The sequence below is a fragment of the Chlorocebus sabaeus genome, chromosome 24 (assembly GCF_047675955.1).
Source record: "Chlorocebus sabaeus isolate Y175 chromosome 24, mChlSab1.0.hap1, whole genome shotgun sequence".
Classification (NCBI taxonomy): Eukaryota; Metazoa; Chordata; class Mammalia; order Primates; family Cercopithecidae; genus Chlorocebus; species Chlorocebus sabaeus.
In genome coordinates, this window is record NC_132927.1 from 82,895,773 (window position 1) to 82,921,220 (window position 25,448).

A 25,448-nucleotide genomic window follows, 5' to 3' on the forward strand; every position below is an offset into this window, starting at 1 on the left:
CATGTAGCTCATTAAGTTTGATTCTTTAGGACATATTTTTAGAATTATTTTATTGTAATGTTTATTATTAATTCCTACACATTATGCGTAGGTCTGTGCATTTATGTATTTTTCTTTGTTTTTTTTAAACTTATTTTTAGTTTTTAAGATGGAATCTTGCTCTGTCGCTCAGGCTGGAGTGCAGTGGTGCCATCTTAGGTCACTGCAATCTATGCATTCCGGGTTCAAGTGATTCTCCTGCTTCAGCCTACCAAGTAGCTGGGATTAAAGGCACGTGCCAACACGCCCGGCTAATTTTTGTATTTTTAGTAGAGACAGAGGTTCACTGTGTTGCTCAGGTTGGTCTCGAACTCCTGGCCTCATGTGATCTGGCAACCTAGGCCTTCCAAGGTGCTGAAATTACATGCCTGAGCCACTGTGTCCGGCCTGTACATCTTTCTATGGTTATAAATTTGTGTCCCTATAACTTTGTAGCTGCTGATGTCAACAAATGTTAATAGAACTCTGGAAGAATCGGTGCAAAAAATTAGAAATGGTTATTTCATGAAGGTGTATACTTAAATATATATTTTTTGTTTTAAAAATTACTAAAATTTAAATACTAACCATAATAAATTCATAATAAATACAGCCTAGAATTCTCCAGAGTCCGGCAAACACAAACCTGACTTCTCCAGCTAATGAGAAAGGAAACCTCTCCCTGCACCGGCTCCTGGGACCTGTCCCGTCCTCAGTGGGTCCCGAACGCCCCCTGGGGGATCCGCGCGCCCCTGTAGGGAGGTTTGTTTCTGGGCTCACACTGAGTTCCCCTCACTGTGTTTCTGGCACAGTAATACACGGCCGTGTCCTCGGTTTTCAGGCTGCTCATTTGCAGACTGGCGATGCTTTTGGAATCATCTCTGGAGATGGTGAATCTGCCTTTCACAGACGCGGCGTATTCTGTTCTCCCACCATTAGCTTTGTTTCTCATGAAACCTACCCACTCCAGCCCCTTTCCTGGAGCCTAGCGGACCCAGCTCATGTAGTGGTCACTGAAGGTGAATCCAGAGACTGCACAGGAGAGTCTTAGGGACCCCCCAGGCTGGACCAAGCCTCTCCCAGACTCCACCAGCTGCACCTCACACTGGACACCTGCAAACACAGAGACACCAAGGTCAGAAACTGCCACACAAATCCACTGTTTCTCTCCCTCATGTCCACTCACACTCACTATCTCTAGTTCTCCATGAATTACCTTTCAAAACAGCTACAAGGAAAACCCAGCTCAGCCAAAATTCCATGGCCGGTGGTCTGTGTTGAGTGCTGATCACCAAGTGGAAACCTCTGGGAATCCCAGGCTGGGGCTCCTCTCCCAGAGCTGCAGAGTCAGGGCTGGGCTGGTTTTCATCAGGAGAGGGAGGACCCTATTTGCATGTCTCCTACTATATAGCAAGCACTGGGGTGGGACGCCTGAGAAGATGGTCCCCAGATGAGATGACTGTCCCTTGCAGAAATTTGGTGACAATGATGGTATTTGGAAAATATGCTGTCTCATTATAAAATTATGCTGTGATAAACACTTTGAAATGATCACCCTATTTTATTTTTACATACTTGTGTAAATTGTGTTTTATCAGAACCAGTGGTTTCTCCAGGTAGAGATGCTCAGTATGTGTCTAAAATCTGATATCTGGGACGGGTAAACCCTGGTATCTGGGCCTGTGCTCCTCATCACTGGCCCCAATTACTCCCTGAACCAGCTCCAGGACAGAGGTGGACATGCCTAGTGTGGTTTGTGGAATCCATTTCCTGTATTGAGAACATGTGTGTTTTTGCTGCATTCTAGCATTCACCTAAAAATATGGTGAGAACTAAGGTTCAGGCAGATAAATTCTTAAGTATTTATGAAATTTAATATACATTTTTTCTATCATTCTGTCACTCCTTCTTTGTCTAAGTTTCCATTTGTTCTTTGTAATGAATTTTATAAGTTTTAGTTCAGAGATAATAAACTTTCACATATTTAAAGTGTATAGTTGATAAACATGATGTAACCATCATCATTATCAAGGTGGACAAGAAAATTCTCAACATTTCCTTTTGTTCTTCTATATTCTTCCTCCTTTTCCCTTTCTTTCTTCTACTCATTTCCCTGACAACTACTGATCTTTACATTGCTGCAGATTCAGTTTAATTCATCAGAACTTAAAAAATGAAATATCAGGGTATATATTCTTGTTTGGCTTATTTTAGTTAGTGTAAATAATTAGGTGTTTTACCTTGTAGTTATGTATATCAGACATTTACTTATTATAAATGCTGGGTAGTATTCTAGCAAACAATTTTACCCTAACTTTTTTTTATTAAGCAGCTGAACAATATTTGAATTTTTTTTGTCATTCTTAAAAAATCTACTACTAAGCTTGGAAATGTATATAGAAAATGAATATATTTGTCTTATGTTTAGAACTGCACCAACAACAACAGATAAACATGGAAGATGGAGCTTTGCAAATTTTCTTTAATACTTTGGATAATTACAGTTTCAAAACCAACAATAAATCTCAAGTTTAGGGATAAGTAAGTTCTCATAGTGATGAACAAAGCCAGGGTTTGAAATTACATATAGAAGAGTCTGGAATATGAAATATAGGCTACTCCAATAAAAAAAATACAAATACATATTGGATTGCTTGAAATTGAGTGTGGTAAGTATTTTGTAGTGTGAAATTTTAAGGAACCACATATTAAAAGCTAACCTTTCATCTTGAAACCCTTTCCCTGGAGAAGGGGACAGTCATAAAAATCCTTTCTCGAAGTGTCTGTCTGGGAGAAAAGAAGAGCCCACACTTCTAAAATATATTCAGATCCAATTCCTTTATTTCCACTACAGAACTAAGAATTTGCTCTGCCAAGGAAAACCACTGAAACCAGAATCCTAGGGACACTGTTTCAACCCCTCAGGAGTTGAGATGGGAACAGAGGTCCCCACCCAAAGTCCATTGAGAAGCAGCTCCTCTCTCTATATTATGGAATGATAGCCTTAGTCTGCAGGGTAGGGCAGCAGAACTGGAAGGTGGTGGCGTCAATGGAGAACACGAGCTGTGGGAGGGAGCACCTGGGGAAAGCAGGAGGACACTACCCCAGGGGAAGGGGCAAGAACACACAGACCAGCATCTCATCTGGTGGAGGTTGAGAAACACTTGCAAGGTCACGCCCAGACTCAGGGTCATGATGCCTTCCTAGGAATAAGGACCCAGGAATATGGACCCTTTAGTCTAATGCCCTTCAGCAACTGAGAAATTGTCAGTAAATAAAACACTTTAATGCACTTGTTTCTTAATGAATAACACTTGATAAAAGTGGTGGTTATGAAATAATAATTTATATCACTAATACAAATTTTCATTTAGGATATATTCTCCTACCTGATGTAAATCAGCTCAGAAGGCAGAAGTTATTGCACTTAGTAGAGCTTATAGATTAACTAAAGACCAGGATTAAATACAGATGTTCTACAGTAGCGCAGAATTCTAAAATGTGCTGCAGGCAGAGGAAGTTTTTAAATCTTCTGGAAACCCCATCAAAATAGACAACAAGAAAAGACACTTTTAAATGAACTCCTACATGTTAGAGACCTGACATATGAATTTGAAACCAAATGAAAATAAAGAGGAAAATGAAACATTAGTATGAAAACTGGAATAATGTTCGGGTGCATCATTACATCAAACACTCAATCTCAAGCTGGTGTGTAATATTATCTAAACATGGGAGGTATCGCCATTGTTCACATCATACAGAATCAATCCCTCTCACAATATTCTGGATATGTTGGTAAATTGGTATCTTTAAATAAAAAATTAAAAACTTCAATAAAATATGGAAACTCTCTTGGCCAAGAGTTATCCCACTAGCACTATGACATCAGGGTGCCTCCCTCAGGACATACCAGTTACTGCCCTATGACTCGGGAGCTGGAAGGTTCATACATTTAGAAATTTTACCCTCATTGCTCACCTTTGTCCTATTACATGAGTGTGTTACACAACATTGAAAGTAATTTTTGTTTTATATTCACTGCAATCACCGAAAGTTTAATGTTGCCTTTCATGTCATCTTTTAACAGTATTTTGTGATCTTCAACCATGAAATTATGTCCATTGGAAGAAACCTCAGGAAAAAAATCTACTGTTGAATCATATTGGAATAAATATTATCAGGCACTATTAACCAAAATACTGCAGAAAAAAATTCAGAGAGTATTCTTGGGTTGATATTTTGCAACTAAATAATCAGTTCAGACCAGATGTGGTGGCTTATGCCTTTAATTCCACTACTTTGAGAAGCAAAACAGAAGAAGGGGAATCATATGAGACTAGGAGTTTGAGACCAGCCTGGGCAACATAGAGAGATCCCATTTCTATGAAAGAACTTTTTAAAAAAATCAGCTGGGTTTGGTGATGCACCCCTCTAGTCCTACATAGTCAAGAGGCTGAAACAGAAGGATTGTTTGGGCCGGAAGTTCAAGGTAACAGCGAACTGCACTCCAACCTGTGTGAAAGAGTAAGACCCTATCTCTAATTGTAATAGTAATAGGCAAGAATTGTACACTATTGTAAGGCTACTCAAATAGAAGATATTAAACTGAGAATCCTCAGAAATCCTCTGGTGCTTCTGATGTTTTGGAACAGGCATCTCACCTAAGACATTATAGGCAGATGATCTTAGAGAGTGAAAATTCTCCACAAAAGTCATTGGAACACAACGCTTGTCTAATCCCCTGCCCCGTGCCTTTCACCTCTTTCTCCTCATTTTCCTCCTCCTTTTCATTATTATTTGCTTATTCTTAAAATCAGTCTTCTCATTTTGTGTAGATCTGGTTGTTGTCCACCTGTATTGGGCTGATCTTTTTTATTCATGATTTTTATAGTTTCTACATAGAATAAGTCATCAGACTATTTTTCTTATGTCTGACTGCTGATGACTTAACACTCATTCCTCCCTCATCTCTTTTCTTTCCCATATGAGGTGAATCTAGTCAGGAATCACAGGAATTCCCTATTTGAAGCCATTTGGAGGTTCACACCCCACAAACCCCTTTCTGTGAGTGAGACCCCTCACTCTGCCTCCACCACCAAACCACTATAGGAACCCTGAGCCAGTCTCCTCTCTTGCTCGACCAAGCCATTTTGGAAATTCCTGAGAGACCAGCACTACTCTCGACAGACACTCCAAGAGGTAATTAACCTTTCCATATTCACATGGGGGAGTGTGCGGCACCGACAGATATGACATCCATACTGCATTTTAGTTGTGATCTCTTGGCCTATTTATGGTGTCAACTAGAACTGATGCTATGAGCTTGGTGCCACTGCTCCTCACCACAGGATACACCTGTTCCCTGACCCAACTCCAGAAGAGAGCTGGCATGCCTGGTATGGTTTGTTTACCCCCGTTATGTAATGAAATCATGACATTATTTTGTTGTATTCTAGTGTTTCCCTAGGAATATAGGTAGACTTAGGGTTTGTTCATGTGTATATTCTGGAGTCTTTGATTTCTCAAAGAGACTTAGACTCCCATACAATAATAATGGGAGACTTCAACACTCCACTGTCAACATTAGACAGATCAACGAGACAGAAAGTTAACAAGGATATCCAGGAATTGAACTCATCTCTGCAGCAAGCAGACCTAATAGACATCTATAGAACTCTCCACCCCAAATCAACAGAATATACATTCTTCTCAGCACCACATCGTACTTACTCCAAAATTGACCACGTAATTGGAAGTAAAGCACTCCTCAGCAAATGTACAAGAACAGAAATTATAACAAACTGTCTCTCAGACCACAGTGCAATCAAATTAGAACTCAGGACTAAGAAACTCAATCAAAACCGCTCAACTACATGGAAACTGAACAACCTGCTCCTGAATGACTACTGGGTACATAACGAAATGAAGGCAGAAATAAAGATGTTCTTTGAAACCAATGAGAACAAAGATACAACATACCAGAATCTCTGGGACACATTTAAAGCAGTGTGTAGAGGGAAATTTATAGCACTAAATGCCCACAAGAGAAAGCAGGAAAGATCTAAAATTGACACTCTAACATCGCAATTAAAAGAACTAGAGAAGCAAGAGCAAACACATTCGAAAGCTAGCAGAAGGCAAGAAATAACTAAGATCAGAACAGAACTGAAGGAGATAGAGACACAAAAAACCCTCCAAAAAATCAATGAATCCAGGAGTTGGTTTTTTGAAAAGATCAACAAAATTGACCACTAGCAAGACTAATAAAGAAGAAAAGAGAGAAGAATCAAATCGACGCAATTAAAAATGATAAAGGGGATATCACCACCGACCCCACAGAAATACAAACTACCATCAGAGAATACTATAAACACCTCTACGCAAATAAACTGGAAAATCTAGAAGAAATGGATAATTTCCTGGACACTTACACTCTTCCAAGACTAAACCAGGAAGAAGTTGAATCCCTGAATAGACCAATAGTAGGCTCTGAAATTGAGGCAATAATTAATAGCCTACCAACCAAAAAAAGTCCAGGACCAGATGGATTCACAGCTGAATTCTACCAGAGGTACAAGGAGGAGCTGGTACCATTCCTTCTGAAACTATTCCAAGCAATAGAAAAAGAGGGAATCCTCCCTAACTCATTTTATGAGGCCAACATCATCCTGATGCCAAAGCCTAGCAGAGACACAACAAAAAAAGAGAATTTTAGACCAATATCCCTGATGAACATCGATGCAAAAATCCTCAATAAAATACTGGCAAACCGGATTCAGCAGCACATCAAAAAGCTTATCCACCATGATCAAGTGGGCTTCATCCCTGGGATGCAAGGCTGGTTCAACATTCGCAAATCAATAAACATAATCCAGCATATAAACAGAACCAAAGACAAGAACCACATCATTATCTCCATAGATGCAGAAAAGGCTTTTGACAAAATTCAACAGCCCTTCATGCTAAAAACGCTCAATAAATTCGGTATTGATGGAACGTACCTCAAAATCATAAGAGCTATTTATGACAAACCCACAGCCAATATCATACTGAATGGGCAAAAACTGGAAAAATTCCCTTTGAAAACTGGCACAAGACAGGGATGCCCTCTCTCACCACTCCTATTCAACATAGTGTTGGAAGTTCTGGCTAGGGCAATCAGGCAAGAGAAAGAAATCAAGGGGATTCAGTTAGGAAAAGAAGAAGTCAAATTGTCCCTGTTTGCAGACGACATGATTGTATATTTAGAAAACCCCATTGTCTCAGCCCAAAATCTCCTTAAGCTGATCAGCAACTTCAGCAAAGTCTCAGGATACAAAATTAATGTGCAAAAATCACAAGCATTCTTATACACCAGTGACAGTCAAACAGAGAGCCAAATCAGGAATGAACTTCCATTCACAATTGCTTCAAAGAGAATAAAATACCTAGGAATCCAACTTACAAGGGATGTAAAGGACCTCTTCAAGGAGAACTACAAACCACTGCTCAGTGAAATAAAAGAGGACACAAACAAATGGAAGAACATACCATGCTCATGGATAGGAAGAATCAATATCGTGAAAATGGCCATACTGCCCAAGGTAATTTATAGATTCAATGCCATCCCCATCAAGCTACCAATGAGCTTCTTCACAGAATTGGATTTCTCTTATATATTTAATGAAATCTTTAATTCTGTGTTGAGAAATTTAAAATTTATTCAGTTTGATGAGTGAAGTTCTTATGCCATTGTTCTGTGATTTTCTTTTTTAATATCTTCTATATTTCATTCATCTCTAACTCATTTTCTACCATATTCTAGGTGTTTAAATTTGTAAGAGTTTAAAGAGGTGAAAATAGCAAATAGTGGCCCTCCAATAATGTGTATAACTTGAAAAATAGTGACATAACCATTACCTTTCTCAACATAGAAAAAAACTCAACTGTACTCAACATTTCCTTTTGTTTTCCTATATTTCCTGCTTCCAGACCTCCCCTTCTCACACTACGTCCAGAGTCAACTACTGGTTTTCTTTATGTAACATTAGATTGGTTTTCATATAATAGAGTTTATAAAAGTGGAATAGTATGTATGGACTTGTATGTGTTTGTCGTATTTTACTCATCATATATACTTGTGAATTTACCCTTACTTTTGAGTGTAGTCAGCAGTATCTTATTGTAACAATAGGTGTTTTTTCCGGTGAATGAATTTACCACAATGTGTTTATTAATTAAGCTGCTGATTGATATTTGGATTGCTTTCACTATCTGGCTATTATTTTTTTTAAAAAAGTGGTATTATCTTAGAAAAATGCATAGCTGAGAAACACAACGTTCTTATTCTTACAACAATACGAACAGCTGGTAAGCTGGGAAAACTGCACTTTAATCTATGGTTTTCAGCACATCAGGTAATCGAAGTTGTAGAATTCTGTGTGTGTGTGAGATTGTGACTGAGAGAGTAGAAGAGAAGAAGGGAAAAAGAAGAGAAAGAGATTGTACATAACTGACCGTAATTTATGAGGTGCTCAAATAAGTACAGGGACTCAGAGTCTTAACGGAAAAGGTCCACGTAAGATGGAGAGGATGACTTGATGCACCTGCATATGGTTATATATTTGTATAAATGACACTTTCTAATAATACAAAGAATCACGTACATGAGAATAAACTAGGTGTCTAGTGGTGAAATATAATGATGATGCCAAATCCCATCTCCAGCACCTTTTCCCTACAATTGCACCTTCCTTGGTGTGTGTCCTGAGTGCCCCCTAGTGTCATGAGCGTCTCCTGTTGCTCCTGAGCGCCCCTGCCAGGAGGTTTGTGTCTGGGCTCACAATGATTTCCCCTCACTGTGTTTTTTTAATAAGAATTCATGACTGTGTGCTTGTTGTTCAGGTCGCTCAGCTGTAGGAAAAACTGGTTTTTTGCATGTGGATCTGGAGATGGTGCCTGGACTCCTCTTGAGGAGTGGGTTAGGTTGTGCACTCTATCATGAGCTGTGCACCGGATCCAGTCCGGTTTCTTCCCTGGCGGCTGATGGATCCACATCCAGCAGGAAGCACTGGTTGTGATGGAGAATACAGAGATGGCACAGATGAGGGAGAGGGTCTGTGAGGGCTTCACAAGTCCAAGAGTACGCTGAGAAACACAGTTGTTGGCATGCACAGGTTCTGAACAGCACGTTGAAATTCACAAAATATGCACATTTTGATACATAAATAAAAACAGGACTGTATTGGCAATAATATATAGAAACAGCTCAGAAATAAACTGATATATCTATGGCAAAATGATTTTCAGCATGAAAACCCACAATACACAATGGATAAATCATAGTCTCTCTCTAAGAGGATGTTAGAAAAACTGGATCTACACATGCAAAGAATTAAGAATTTTAGTTTAGAATAAACACAAAAATCAACTCTAAATGGGATAGATTGTTAAATGTATGGCTTGCAATTGTAAAATTTCCCCTACCCAGAAAATAATAAGAATGATTTCCTGTATTTCATATTAAAGTCACAGACAACAAAAGCAGAATTGAACAAGTGGAACTACATCACAACAAAAAGATTTTGCAAAGCATGGAAAAAATTCCAACCGACAGAATGGGAATATAATTGCAAGTCATGCATCTGAAAAAGTGTTAATATCTACAGTATACATGCAACTTCTACAACTCATTAGCAAAATCATAATCGTCTGATCTTAAAATGGTCAGTTTTATACCTTAAAAAATTACGAACTTAGATCTCATGTCAAAGATTCTTCCCTCTGGGTAATGGAAAATTTATGGTACACTCGATTAGGGTAGACTTTGTAGTTATTCAATCCAAAATTAATATATATGGTGTTATCCTGGTGCAGTTGCTGACACCTGTAATCCCAACACTATGAAAGGCTGAGTTGGTACCAGTACCATGCTGTTTTGGTTACTGTAGCCTTGTAGTATAGTTTGAAGTCAGGTAGCGTGATGCCTCCAGCTTTGTTCTTTTGACTTAGGATTGTCTTGGCAATGCGGGCTCTTTTTTGGTTCCATATGAACTTTAAAGCAGTTCTTTCCAATTCTGTGAAGAAACTCATTGGTAGCTTGATGGGGATGGCATTGAATCTATAAATTACCTTGGGCAGTATGGCCATTTTCACGATATTGATTCTTCCTATCCATGAGCATGGTATGTTCTTCCATTTGTTTGTGTCCTCTTTTATTTCACTGAGCAGTGGTTTGTAGTTCTCCTTGAAGAGGTCCTTTACATCCCTAGTAAGTTGGATTCCTAGGTATTTCATTCTCTTTGAAGCAGTTGTGAATGGAAGTTCGTTCATGATTTGGCTTTCTGTTTGTCTGTTACTGGTGTATAAGAATGCTTGTGATTTTTGCACATTAATTTTGTATCCTGAGACTTTGCTGAAGTTCCTTATCAGCTTAAGGAGATTTTGGGCTGAGAAGATGGGGTTTTCTAAATATACAATCATATCATCTGCAAACAGGGACAATTTGACTTCTTCTTTTCCTAACTGAATATCCTTTATTTCTTTCTCTTGCCTGATTGCCCTAGCCAGAACTTCCAACACTATGTTGAATAAGAGTGGTAGAGATGGCATCCCTGTCTTGTGCCAGTTTTCAAAGGGAATTTTTCCAGTTTTTGCCCATTCAGTATGATATTGACTGTGGGTTTGTCACAAATAGCTCTTATTATTTTGAGGTATGTTCCATCAATACCGAATTTATTGAGCATTTTTAGCATGAAGGGCTGTTGAATTTTGTCAAAGGCCTTTTCTGCATCTATTGAGATAATGATGTGGTTTTTGTCTTTGGTTCTGTTTATATGCTGGATTACGTTTATTGATTTGCGTATGTTAAACCAGCCTTGCATCCCAGGGATGAAGCCCACTTGATCATGGTGGATAAGCTTTTTGATGTGCTGCTGGATCCGGTTTGCCAGTATTTTATTGAGGATTTTTGCATCGATGTTCATCAGGGATATTGGTCTAAAATTCTCTTTTTTTGTTGTGTCTCTGCCAGGCTTTGGTATCAGGATGATGTTGGCCTCATAAAATGAGTTAGGGAGGATTCCCTCTTTTTCTATTGCTTGGAATAGTTTCAGAAGGAATGGTACCAGCTCCTCCTTGTACCTCTGGTAGAATTCAGCTGTGAATCCATCTGGTCCTGGACTTTTTTTGGTTGGTAGGCTATTAATTATTGCCTCAATTTCAGAGCCTGCTATTGGTCTATTCAGGAATTCAACTTCTTCCTGGTTTAGTCTTGGGAGAGTGTAAGTGTCCAGCATGGTACTGGTACCAAAACAGAGATAAAGACCAATGGAACAGAACAGAGCCCTCAGAAATAATACCACACATCTACAGCCATCTGATCTTTGACAAACCTCGGAAAAACAAGAAATGGGGAAAGGATTCCCTATTTAATAAATGGTGCTGGGAAAATTGGCCAGCCATAAGTAGAAAGCTGAAACTGGATCCTTTCCTTACTCCTTATACGAAAATTAATTCAAGATGGATTAGAGACTTAAATGTTAGACCTAATGCCATAAAAGCCCTAGAAGAAAACCTAGGTAATACCATTCAGGACATAGGCATGGGCAAGGTCTTCATATCTAAAACACCAAAAGCAACGGCAACAAAAGCCAAAATTGACAAATGGGATCTAATTAAACTAAAGAGCTTCTGCACAGCAAAAGAAACTGCCATCAGAATGAACAGGCAACCTACAGAATGGGAGAAAATTTTTGCAATCTACTCATCTGACAAAGGGGTAATATCCAGAACCTACAAAGAACTCAAACAAATTTACAAGAAAAAAACAAACAACCCCATCAAAAAGTGGGCAAAGGATATGAACAGACATTTCTCAAAAGAAGACATTCATACAGCCAACAGACATATGAAAAAATGCTCATCATCACTGGCCATCAGAGAAATGCAAATCAAAACCACAATGAGATACCATTTCACACCAGTTAGAATGGCAATCATTAAAAAGTCAGGAAACAACAGGTGCTGGAGAGGACATGGAGAAATAGGAACACTTTTACACTGTTGGTGGGATTGTAAACTAGTTCAACCATTATGGAAAACAGTATGGCGATTCCTCAAGGATCTAGAACTGGAAGTACCATATGACCCAGCCATCCCATTACTGGGTATATACCCAAAGGATTATAAATCATGCTGCTATAAAGACACATGCACACGTATGTTTATTGTGGCACTATTCACAATAGCAAAGACTTGGAATCAACCCAGATGTCCATCAGTGACAGACTGGATTAAGAAAATGTGGCACATATACACCATGGAATACTATGCAGCCATGAAAAAAGGATGAGTTTGTGTCCTTTGTAGGGACATGGATGCAGCTGGAAACCATCATTCTCAGCAAACTATCGCAAGAACAGAAAACCAAACACCGCATGTTCTTACTCATAGGTGGGAACTGAACAATGAGATCATTTGAACTCGGGAAGGGGAACATCATACACCGGGACCTATCTTGGGGAGGGGGGAGGGGGGAGGGATTGCATTGGGAGTTATACCTGATGTAAATGACGAGTTGATGGTTGCTGACGAGTTGATGGGCGCAGCACGCCAACATGGCACAAGTATACATATGTAACAAACCTGCACGTTAGGCACATGTACCCTAGAACTTAAAGTATAATAATAAATTTAAAAAAATAAAAAAATAAAAGAAAAAAGGCTGGGTTGGGTGGATCATCTGAGGTCAGGAGTTTGAGACAAGCCTGACCAATATGATGAAACCCCGTCTTCACTAAAAATACAAAAATTGGCCAGATGTGGTGGCATGTGCCTGTAGTCCCAGCTACTCTGGAGGCTGAGGCAAGAGAATTGCTTGAACCCGGGAGGTGGACGTTGCAATGAGCTGAGATCGTGCAATTGAACTCCAGCCTGGGTGACAGAGTGAGACTCCATCTCAAATATATATATATATATGTGTATATATATATGTGGTTCTGAATTTACTTAGTAGATGTTATTAAAACTGTCATCAGTTGACTCTAGGTTAGGTAGATTGTCAATGATAAAATGAGTGGACCAGATTCCATCGGAGCAGAACTGGATAAAATTAAATTCCATGGTAATTCGGCAGCTTCACCTCTCTCTGGGACTTCCAGCCTGCACTTATTTATAGATGATCTTATGGACATTGGATATTCCTAGACATCTCCACAGTCTGTTATCCTCTACGTCTCACAGAAATGTGGCATGTCCACCTGTAGCTTGTCAACCCTGAATAACAGACATAAAGAGATTTTAAAATGTGATAACATTTATTCTAGGATGTGCATTGCAATGGAAATATGTATGGGTGCATTCAGGTTTTTAAAGGAAGATAAAGAATTAAGGAAAAATGAGGAGAGTTACATCAGCTGTTTTGAGACAATTATCCTGGGCTAGAAGGATCAATAACAGGGGTAACATCAGTGTGAGGTTGAACAAGCAGTTGCTGGGCAGATATACTTGGAGAAGTAATTCTTTTAAGGTTGTGATGGCTTTTGTGCAAGGTTGTGGCTGTGCAGAGTCTATGATAGTTCTTGTTATCAGGAACATGTGTGTTAGAACCCTCCTTCATGGCCTTCCCCAGCTTCGTTCATTAGGGTTTTAACACAAGTGGCTCCATCTTGATGCTAATAAATTTCCCAAGCTCTTTCTAACACTACTTCTGAAGCAGATGACTCTGACGGCTTGAACAGGGTTAATTCCACATCCACATCCCATTTTGATAAAATAAGTTTATCCCCTTCACTATTATCGGCCAACTGCATTTGCAGATGAGTCTACACACAACACAGTGGAGGGTCCTGAGTAGATGGGGAGGGAAGGAAGTCCCATCAGCCTCTCCCACGTGGCTGCAGGAGCCACAGGCTGAGCCCCACCTGAGCTCCAAGAAAATGCCTTGAGCCCTGGAAGGTAGACCACGGAGGCCATCTGTTTCTTTTCCAGGAAGCAGGAAAAGCAAATAAAAAAGGGAGAACGAACACTCCAAAGAAAGAACATGGATTGGGAGCGAAGGAGCACCAGGTCAGTGCTGACGCTGACTGGCTTTAGTGTCAGGAGAAGGGTCAGACGAGAAACCTGTGAGCTTCTACATGACACTGACCCTGGCCCAGCCTCTCTATTGGCTGTGATCGGAGTCCCTGAAGACTGTTCTAGTCCTGGAATCTCCCTGAGGTTTCTGTCGTGGGTCTGATTGGAGATGACTCACCAGGCACCCGTGAGCTTCCTCAGGACTCTGATCTTGGTGGCCATAATTGAGGCCTTTTCATCTCAGTAAACGTCAATCTGCATTTGGTGCATGTGAGAATAGGTCCTCATATTAAAATACTTTTAAATAAAAAAAAAAAAATTAGGATCATCTTGTCAGTACCACATTAAAACAAGATTACAATGTTTAAAAAAATCTATATATATATGTAGAGATGACATTAGGAAGCACAGAATTCTAAACTTAGAGAGGTTCACTGGAGAAACCGTGAGGAGAAGACAAGGTCCCACATCCTGACAGGAAATCAGCCTCTATAGCACCTGCCTCTGGGGCTGACCCTGATCAGTGGGTCCTGAGCGCCCCCTGCAGCTGATTTCCCCTGAACGTTTCTGCAGGGAGGTTTGTGTCTGGGCTCACACTCACCTCCCCTCACTGTGTGTCTCGCACAGTAATACACAGCCGTGTCCTCGGCTCTCAGGCTGTTCATTTGCAGATACAGTGTGTTCTTGGCGTTGTCTCTGGAGATGGTGAATCGGCCCTTGACAGAGTCTGGGTACAATGTGGTACTACCGCTACCACTGCTAATACTTGAGACCCACTCCAGCCCCTTCCCTGGAGCCTGGCGGACCCAGTCCATGTAGTGGTCACTGAAGGTGAATCCAGAGGCTGCACAGGAGAGTCTCAGGGACCCCCCAGGCTGTACCAAGCCTCCCCCAGACTCCACCAGCTGCACCTCACACTGGACACCTGCAAACAAGAAGAAACCCCAGTCAGAAACTTCCAAATTTATCCACTGTTTATCTCACTCTTATCCACTCACACGCAATTTCAATAGTTCTCAATGAATTACCTTTTAAAATAGCAACAAGAAAAACCCAGCTCAGCCCAAACTCCATGGTGCGTCCTCTGTGTTCCGTCCTGATCACCAAATGAAAACACCTGAAAATGCCAGGTCTGGGCCTCCTCTCCCAGAGCTGCAGGGTCAGGGCTGGGCTGGTTTTCATCAGCAGACAGAGGGCTCCATTTGCATGTCTCCTACTATTTAGCAAGCTCTGGGGTGAGAGGCCTGAGGAGAGAGTGGGGCTCAGAGCATGTGAGAGTGTCCTGGGGGAGATTTGTGATATTGGTAGCATTGGAAACTGTGGTTTCTTATTGAAAGTTTGTTCTGTGATAAAATATTAAAACCTATAAAACTTATAATTTTGTAATTTCTATTTTAAAACAGTGGTATTGAGATACAATCGATCTACATAAACTGTGTATATTAAGTTAGCACCAATCATCTTTTATTTTTACATATGCAGAGGAAACATGGTATGTGGTATCAATGTCATTTCCATGTTACAGATGAAAAATTCCTAGCAAAAGCACAGATGGATTGTGCAATGTCCCCAGTGCTCACATTTGGTCAGAGTGAGCCTGAGTATCTGGGCCTGTGCTTCTCACCACTGGACCTGACTGCTCCCTGAACCAAGCCCAGCACACAGGGGTCACAGCTGTTGAGGTTTGCAGAACCTCTTCTCTGTAATGAGAACACAGTGTGATGTGTATGCACTGTTGTGACTACCTAATAATTGTAAAGAAAAGCACATTTCCTACAGTTTTATTTTGTTGGGTGTCACGCATTTTCTCATGTTAGTGTCTATCCATCAATCTTTATTGAACAAATTATCTATCCACTTATTTGCAATACTCGTATTGAGGCATTATTGCTGTGTAATAAATATTGCTTAATAAAGTGTACATTTTAATAAACTCTGAAGTCGAGCATGGTCTTACATACCAGTAGTCCCAGCTATGTACGGCAGCGGGAGGAGGGTTGGTGGAGACCCAGGGTCTGAGGCTGCAGAGAGCTATGATCTCACCGCTGAGATCCAGCTTGGATGACAAAGCAAGATCATGTCTCCAAAGGAAAAAAATGCAATTTCACATGTGCTCACCTGTGCTTCCCAAATAACAAGAAAACGATGAACCACACCTAAAAGTTCCCCTGGGTTCCTCCAATTCCTGCCTCCCAGTCATTTTTCTCTCACCATACTGAGTCAATCTCTCATGTTTGTTACTTCTGATCTATTTTTCAAGATTTGGTTAAAGAGAAACCTTACAGTTTCCATTTCATTTGTGTGGCTTCTTGCTCAGCATAATTACTTGTGAGTCAGTAATTTGGTTGTGTGTGAAGAATGTGTTCATTGTAATGAGGAACAGAATTCCAGTTAATGAGCGTGCCCCTGCTATTGATAAAGCTCCTTAACATTTTTGTTATTTCCAGTTCCTGAGTGTTACAAATAAAGCTTCTACTCAGCCTGGAGATGCAGGCATCCCAGAGGAAAAAAAAATGTATTATTTTTACAACTAACCTTACTGAGCTGCAAGTTAGCACATTTTCTTTAAAACATCAGATTATTGATGTTATAGGATAAACAAGGGACCTCACATCTTGTGAAAGTCAGTGACCTGCAGGAACAAACAGGAAGAGAATATGACCTCATCTGGGGCAGAGGCCAGCAAATGTCATGTAAGTGAATGCAGGGTTAACTTAGACATATTCTTCAGATTGTTTAGAGTTGAGTATAATAAAGAAGTTATTGTTTAAATTATCAGAGGACATACAACTGAGGGATTCCTATTGCTATTGAAACCTTTTCTGCCAGGACTGAGGACACATCACAAAAATCTCCAGCCTCTCCCTCCCAAGATGTTTCTGTGTGCGAAAGTGGAACAGCAGCTGTGGCTGAAATGCATCCAGACCCACCTCCCCTGCCACCAGGACCTTACCAAAGAATTAACATACAGGGGCAAAGCCACTAACACCTCCGTGTTACAGGCACTGGTGGAACTCATAGAAACTGGGACGGAAGGAAGAAAAGTTCCGAAGCTCTGTCCATTCTCTCAGGAATAACAGTCTCATCTCCCATCTCCTCTCTCTTCCCTCTGGAAATACAGCCTCATCATGCTGGGAAGGGCAGAAAAGAGGAAGCTGAAGACATCAGTGGGAAGACATAGTGGCTGCTGGAAGAAGATCTTGGAACAAACAAGGAGACCCTCTACCCAGGAATGGGAGGAAGATGCGTGGATCAGCATCACACCCACAGGAGGGGCAGGGATACTTGGAAGGACACACCCTGAGTCAGGACTCTGATGTCTGCCTGGAGTATGGCTCCCTCAGAAGGACAGAAAGTGTCCGTTCAGTGCAACCCCTCCCACCACATTGACAATTGTCAGGTCCTTGTGGCTCTGGGATGACCTGGGGGATCTGAAACACAGAGTCTTTCCAGATGACACAAGATTAGGGCCCAAAGCCAAGCAGGAAACAAAATTAAGTTTTCACTTAAGGAATCTGGGTGTCTGCAGAGGAAACCCACTGCAATTCCAGCAGCCACTGCAGTAAGGACTTTCAAATGTAGCCCTGAGTAGTTTCACACAATTTTCTACAATAAAGGCATAGAAAAGATAGGGCATAATCATCTACAAAGAAAAAAAATCGTAAAACAAATTGTAGTCATTTACAAAAATGCAAAAATCATAAAACAAATAATTAGCTGACATAAGGAATCCGATAGCAGTATCTGTGGAACATAAATTTTGAAATAACTTGCATAAATACTTTGAAACGTTTACACTTGATCCCATAGAAGGTCTCTGTGTAACTTCATAAGAAATTGCCAACATGTGCTTATTTTAGTAACTAATGTTTGTTAACATCATGCTTGTGGATGCAACAAAGACCACAGAGTAGGTTCTGTTAGAACTCTTAATAAAAAGCCAAATTTGCAAAATATTTAGAGAGATTTATTCTGAGCCAAATGTGAGGGCCATTCCCTGTGACACAGTCCCACAAGATCTTGAGAACATGTGCGCAACGTGGCTTGATTGCAGCTTCAATTTACTAACATCAATTGATACATGTGAGATATATGTTGACTTGGTCCATAAAGACAAAACCGCTAGAAGTGAGGCAGTGTGGGGAGGGGATTACAGCTTACAGGTGGATTCAAAGATTTTCTCATTGACAATTGATTGAAAGACTTAAGTTTTTATCTAAAGACCTGAAATCAGTATAACAAAGTGTCTGGGTTAAGATAATGGGTTTTGGAGAACAAGATTCTTATTACTGAAGAAGTCTCTTATGTAGCCACCCTTAGAGACAATAGATGGCAAATATTTTCTATTAAGACCTTTAAAAGATGCTGGACTCTTAGCTAATCCCTTCAGGATAACAAAAGACCTGGAAAGGGAAGGAGATTCTCTGCAGAATGTAAATTTCTCTCACAAAAGATAACTGTGCAGGGCGATTTTAAAATATGTCAAAGAAATACATTTTAGGGTAAAAGCCTTTGATTCATTTCAAGGCCTGCTCTCTGTCATGTGCTGCTATTCTTGAGTCAGGTTGGAATTTGGTATCTTCTACAAAGAATCTGTTTTCTGAGCCTTGAGTTCTCTGTTTTCATGAAAATGCTGGCTGGTCGTGCTTGAATTCCAAAGGGAGGAGTGCATGATGAGGCATTTCCGATTCTCTATTTCTAACATGACCTGAGCTAGTTTTTCAAGAGTCTCTGGAACTCCTTAGTGAAGAGAAAGGGTCCATCCAATCAATTGGGGCACTTAGAATTCTGCTTTTACTTCATAGGGTGTATATGAGACTTCTCCTAGTCAGGGGTATGGGAAAAAAATTTACTGAGGCAATCACATTGAAGTTGAGACATGAAAGGTGTCTCAGATTCCTCCCTGTAAACCTTTTCTCCTGACAGTAGAAGAAGAAAACTTACTGGAAACAAATGTTAGCATTTCTTTTATGTTCAAAATCGTCACCCATTAGGAAAAGAGTTAAACTTGGGAGACTTCTCTTTAGACACAAGTAGTCTAGCTGATTTCTAAAGTCATTTACAAGCACAAAGATTCTGATTAGTTTAGAGATTATGCAGAACCTCCCATCTAATGGGAATCTGCACTTAGCTGGATCCCCATGCCTTGGTGTGTTTTTTTTAATGTTTAATTTATATAGATACGTAATAGTTCAAAACCTTTTTATGGTACATGTTATATTTTGATAAAAGAATATTATGTGCAGTGATCAAATCTGGATAACTGGGATATCCTTCATATCAATCATTGATTATTTCTTTGTGTTAAGCACATTCTAAATCTTCTCTTCCAGCTATTTTGAAATATACAATAAATTATTAACTGTAGTTGTCTATGTGCCATTTCAGCATTCCCACCATCAAGTGGTGAAAGTTCCTGTTTTATAACTTACTCATCACCATTTGGTATTGTCTATATTGTGTATTTTACATATTCTATTAGGTTAGTAGGATTTTTTCAATGTTAAACATACATGTACCTAATGAAAATCCAGTGGATCACTTTTTATATTTATTTTTAGATGCAGTTTCTATTCAGGTCTTTGCCCATTTTAAATTTAAATTGTGTGGTTTTGTTGTTGTTCAATTGTAAGGTAATTTGTATATTTATGATAAAAGTCCTTTTCCAAATATTTGATTTGCAAGCACATTCTCCAGATCTATGTCTTATCTTTTCACTCTCAGGTAAGGGTTTATTTTCAAAGGCCTAGGTTAGTTTATCCATCTATGAAAAGAGGATAATTGGCCGGGTGCAGTGGCTCAAGCCTGTAATCCCAGCATACACGGGAAGATCACCTGAGGTCAGGAGTTAGAGACCAGCCTGGCCAACATGATGAATGCCTGTCTCTACTAAAAATACAAAAATTAGCCGGGTATGGTGGTGGGTGCCTATAATCTCAGCTACTTCGAGGGCTGAGGCAGGAGAGTTGCCAACCCAGGAGGCAGAGGTTGCAGTGAGCCGATATCACACCATTGCACTGCAGACTGGGAGAAAACAGTGAGACTCCATCTTGGAAAAAAAAAAAAAAAAGAGGGAAAAGAGGATAATTGTAATTCTAAATTCTTGGAATTATTAGAATAATAATGTAGCTTGAAATTATTCCAGTATCTTGACTATGTATCAGTTTTGGTATAACACCGGTGAGAAAAATTTGTAGAGTGTTCTGTGTAGACCAGAAATCAGAAGGTGATAAAGAGACAATTAGATTTGAATAATCCAGAGAGATGAAGTGTATTTGGTATTCATCTCCTTTTGTTCTCTAGGAAGAGAAAATGGATAGATGACATCTCCATGTGAAATTGGACAAAACGGTTTTAAGATGCTTGTGAAAGAAAGTTGCAAATGCAATCTCTCAGGTGATGATCTGACACAGGGCTGTGGAGGGGATGGTGGCCGCCGGTGGTTGCTGTCAGTCACATGGCTGATTGGTTTGGCCACTGTTTTGTCCATGAAAGATATTAGACTGTGATGTACTACATGCAGGCGAGTTTCTTAATCTCAGAGGAGGAGAGAAACACGAGAAAACAGAAGACGGGAAAATTGAAGATCTCCCTACAGCAAGCACCTTCCATGGAGGAGTGCTTGTCACTGAGAGACCTGGGATATGCAGGGAGTGGAGAGGAGTTTGGGGGATATTATTCACGAAAGAACTGATCCAGCCTCGTCGACCTCCCCATGGAAGGAGGGGTTAAATATTTGTTCACAGATAATGGTGTGTTATGTCAGGATTCCCACAGGTTTCAGATACAGTTTCTAATAACAAGTGTCATACTTTGTTTAGAACTGATTTTTTTGTATTTTCCCCCTCTAGGCAGCACCACAGAAGAATGTTCTCAGAATCCTTCCTGATCCTCTATGAGTTCCTGGTGTAGCTCCTGGAGAATAAGCTTGCGTGGGGAGGGAACCCTCATGTGCAGCCCTGAGGCTGTCCCGTCACCTCACCCACCACTGTCCTTCAGTCACTTCCTGAACAATTATGAGTTAACCTTCCTGAAACATGGGGTATTTGGCAGTGTCTTTCCCAGGTAAGAAAATACTTCCGTTCTGTTTATCCCTGCAGGCCCCTGTCCCTTTCTGGAGCACGGGTTGCAGTTGAGTGTGTGGTGGTGGATAATTAATGGGGGGAGGTTTGTGAGCATCTTGTCACCTTCCCGAGTGCGCCCCTCATGGGGTTGACACTGACAAGCGCGCGATGGGCTTGCTCAGCTGGAGGATGACAGGAATTCTTGTAACCTGTGACCCCTGTGAGGCTCTCCCACTGCAAGGCCAATGAGACTCAGGCCTCTGGCTAAAGTGCAGCCAGCAAAGGATACAGTGCCCAACCCTGAGAGCTCCTTCCAGGTGCCCAACCACTTTGTAAAGGAATCTTTTGTTCCTGCCTGGATCCCATGCGTGTGTTTGCATTTTCTGCACAAAGTGCTTTATCCAGAAAGACTCCCCAAGAGCTTATAGTGTTTTGAATCCAATCGAAGGGCATTATTTACGAAGTCCCTCATGACGAGTCTCCACTGCTCGTTAAATGACATTAATTATAGGATTCACCAGAAGCTGCTGGCCTTTTAGTTGCACAGACCTGCCTCTACTCCAGCAGTCCCAATCTTTTTGGCACCAGGGAATGATTTTGTGGATGACAATTTTTCCATGGATAATGAAGGCAGGTGGTTACGGAATGAACCTGCTCCACCTGCAATCATCAGACATTGGGTTCCCATAGACAGCGTGCAGCCTAGATCCCTCACATGCACAGTTCACACTAGAATTCGGCTCCTAGGGTAATCTAATGCGCAGCTGATCTGACAGGAGGCGGAGCTCAGGCAGTGATGCTCACCCACCGCTCACATCCTGCTGTGCGACCTGCCTTCTCTCAGGCTGCTGACCAGTACTGGTTCACTGCCTAGGGGCTGGGGACACCTGCTGTAAATGCCTGGAGGCCTTATCCTCTTGGTAGGGGCATAGAAAACCAGGAGTCAGATAAGCTCTAAATCAATCTACATTTTATGGATTCTTGAGGAAGCAGTGAAAGGAGGAACGTCCCCACTCACTTTCCCTCTACCTGGCGTCATTTCATGTAATGCACTGGAAGAACCCAGGGTGCTTCAAGATAGCTTAGGCTTGTTACACCAGGGACCACCAGAAAAGGAGACAATTAATGTGTCCATGTGGGTTCATCTGTTGCAAGTTATTTATTACTTCAGTGCAGGGTGTTGATCACAGAGAAGGCTGTGCGTGTCTTGGGCGGGAGTATGTGGGAACTCTGTTTATTCTACTCATATTTGCTGTAATCCTAAAAATGTTTTAAAATAAATTTAATGTAAATGGGACTGGCAAAGACATTTTGGTAGAAATGTCAGCCACTTTTTAGAAATTATGTTTAGCCTTACCATGTGATCAAGCAGTCCTGTTCCAAATGATTTATCCATTCGATTTTAAAATTTATGTCCTCACAAAGGAATGTTTGCATCAGCCGGATTGATGGCTGCCTTTCCCACTCTGTGAATGTTACTTATAGGGTGAAAGTTGAAAAGATTATTTCCTATATGATTGGAATATATATATCTTTCTATTTCTACTTTTACTCAGTGACTTAACCTATCTTCTAAATAATTTAGACCTCATAAATCCTGTCATCTTCACAGCCCCAGCACAGCTGCCTCCTCCCTCAGGGTTTCTGACACTCTCAGGATGTGGTTTTCACACCGTGTCTGTTGCACAGTAATACACGGCCGTGTCCTCAGATCTCAGGCTGCTCAGCTCCATGTAGGCTGTGTCTGTAGATGTGTCCGCAGTCATGGTGAGTCTGTCCTGGAACTTCTGTGCATATTTTGATTCACCATTTTCAGGATCAATGCGTCCCATCCACTCAAGCCCTTTTCCAGGAGCCTGTCGCACCCAGTGCAGGTAGTAGTCGGTGAAGGTGTATCCAGAAGCCTTGCAGGAGACTTTCACGGTGGCCCCAGGCTTCTTCACCTCAGTCCCAGACTGCACCAGCTGTACCTCGGAGTGGGCGCCTGTGGAGAGGACAGAGGAGTGAATGAGACACCACTTCCCTGGACCCAGTCTCCTCAGCAGCCCTGGAACTGAGGATTCTCTTACCTGTAGCTGCTGCCACCAAGAGGAGGAGCCTCCAGGTCCAGTCCATGATGAGGTGCTGTGCTCTGGGGGCTTCTGTAGGGGAGGGATGTGGTTGTGTGATGCTCTCTTGCAAGGACAGATCTGTATTTACCTCGGTAGACACCAGTGCATTTGCATATTCATGAGGCAGGTATTTCATAGCTCAAGCCACCCCACCCTGCGGAAGAAGATAGGTGACACGTGGACCACTCCACAGTGGGATGCTGAGCTCCATGACCTGAACTTGTTTAATGATATTTGTCATCTGACATGCTTAGAAGTCCATGAAGACAGAACTCCTCTTACAGAAAACCAGAATCTCACAGGACATTGTCCTCAATGTGATTCCTTTTTCACATGACACACTGACAACCTGAACTTTCCTGGGCCTTGCCCTCTGCACATCTTAACTTCTGGGATGAGTGTGTCTCCCGAATGTAACACCCAATGAATTAATAAAACCACCCCTCAATTCCTAACGATAGATACATTTGAAAGGCCTAGACATTTCTTCTTTTAAATATGGTTTGCATTAGGTAACGGCTGTGTATGCAAGAGAATACTAAAGACACATCAGTACTTGCTAAATTCTTATTTAAATTTTATGTCATTATTGCTTTGAAATAAGGAATATTCAATCCCTGAGAGAAAACTCCTCCCCAGCCTCCTGTGCACCTGCCCCAGAGCTGGATCCTGTGCTGGGTGCATCCTGAGCACCCTCTACAGCTCAGCTAATGCCCTGCAGGGAAGTTCCTTTCTGGGCTCACAGAGCATTTTTCTTCCAGTGTCTCAAGCTCAATGTGACGTGACTGTGCCCTGGCTCAGAATGCTCCTTCAGGGACAGCAGCTACTTCTCACACCACTTCCTACACACCAAAGCCTACAGAGAGACCTCGGCACAGCAAGCAAGGAATGACTAAAGCCACCAGGGAACCCCTTCCCTGGAGCTCCAGATGCACTGATACGGTCCAGACACATGTCGAGTCCAGGAACTGATGGGGACTTTGGGGCAGACTTTTTTTTTTTTTTTTTTTTTTTGGATTCTGTGGTCGAAGTTCACATCAGATTATAATTTTACGCACAAACCCTGTGTCTCAAGGTCCACCCCGCAACACACACACACTCACAGTGGCATATTTGCACAGTAACAAGCCTCAGATTTGCCCTCCTTCCTAGTGTCTTGTCAATAAAAAGTGCTTCCAACACTGGCCCTAGTCCTGGTTATGTTTGTGGTTGTTGTTTTTGTTGTTTTGTTTTTCCAAACAGAACTAAAGTAAGCTCAGTGACGCTGGAGATTCAGAAGGTGCCTTCACATTGTCTTGGCTAGTTCTCACCTGAGAACCCTGCAGATGCCCCGTGAGAGGTATATCTAAGGTCACTGAGGGAGGGGTACTGACCTTGTTCCCGAAGGTGTTGGTCTCAGAGGCTTTAAATCACTTTACTGTCTTTGACTTTTTCTCTCCCTCTGCCTTTGGTTTCCCTTAGTTCTAGTCCTTAGACAGAGTCTGTGTGTTGCCACACTTTTCTCTTTAATCCAGATTAATCCTGTTGGCGAGGAGGTGATGTGGTGAGCAGGGGAGCAGTATATATTCTTGAAATTGAATTCCAATGTTTTCTTGCTGTTCTTTCTCTATGCTGCTCCCCTTACAAGGAGTCTCCAGTGATACAGCTGATTTTCCTCTATCCTCCGCTCCCCCTCCTGGCTGAAGCATCCACAGATTATTCTCTTGAATCTGACCCCAGTTGTTTTATTAATTATACCCCTTTTCATGGCACAGGAAGGCTAAGGTGAAGCTGTCTTGGATGGAAAATAATCCCTTCCCCTCATATAGAATAAAGATCTTGAAAAGTATTTTTTATCTGTCGGGTCTGTCTGGAGAAAATTCTGGGGTATTTATCAGAGTATAGCTCTCCTGATGACAGAGCCATGAGGGAATCTGTTTGGATTCTCATCTTGAAAATCCAGAAGTTTCTGGAGGGAAATTCCGTCAAAGTGTGGGGTGTGCAGCCCCCCAGGAGATCTTACCCTTTCCCTATCCACAGCTTCCTCCAGGCGTTTATGGAATTACTATCTTAACTGTTCCCACCAGCTTGTGCTGTCAACTGAAGAATCAACCAATTTATCAATTTAGAAAGGAGACTTTATTTCTGAGAAAGGGTTGAAGCTGTAGGATGGTCCCCTTAACAGGCTGGGAAGCAAAGCCTCCCACAGAGACTGTGAGCA

The 25,448-nt window shown here is 41.3% G+C and overlaps 1 protein-coding gene, 1 pseudogene and 1 gene segment (V, D, J or C); all 3 read right to left on the minus strand.

Moving 5' to 3' along the window:
- The window catches only part of LOC103229827 (homer protein homolog 2-like), a 150,101-nt pseudogene that overhangs the window by 12,787 nt on the left and 111,866 nt on the right, over positions 1 to 25,448 (minus strand).
- On the minus strand, positions 8,869 to 15,209 carry LOC119618194 (uncharacterized). The gene is made up of 3 exons (XM_073011230.1): positions 15,102 to 15,209; positions 14,589 to 14,998; positions 8,869 to 9,147 (listed from the first exon to the last, which is right to left on the minus strand). The coding sequence occupies exons 1-3, from the start codon at positions 15,145 to 15,147 to the stop codon at positions 8,869 to 8,871; spliced, it is 735 nt and encodes a 244-aa protein (XP_072867331.1). The 5' UTR covers positions 15,148 to 15,209.
- Positions 22,657 to 24,000, minus strand: LOC103229843 (immunoglobulin heavy variable 1-69-2-like). The segment is given in 2 exon segments: positions 22,657 to 23,121; positions 23,207 to 24,000. Coding segments are annotated over 2 exon segments (495 nt in total).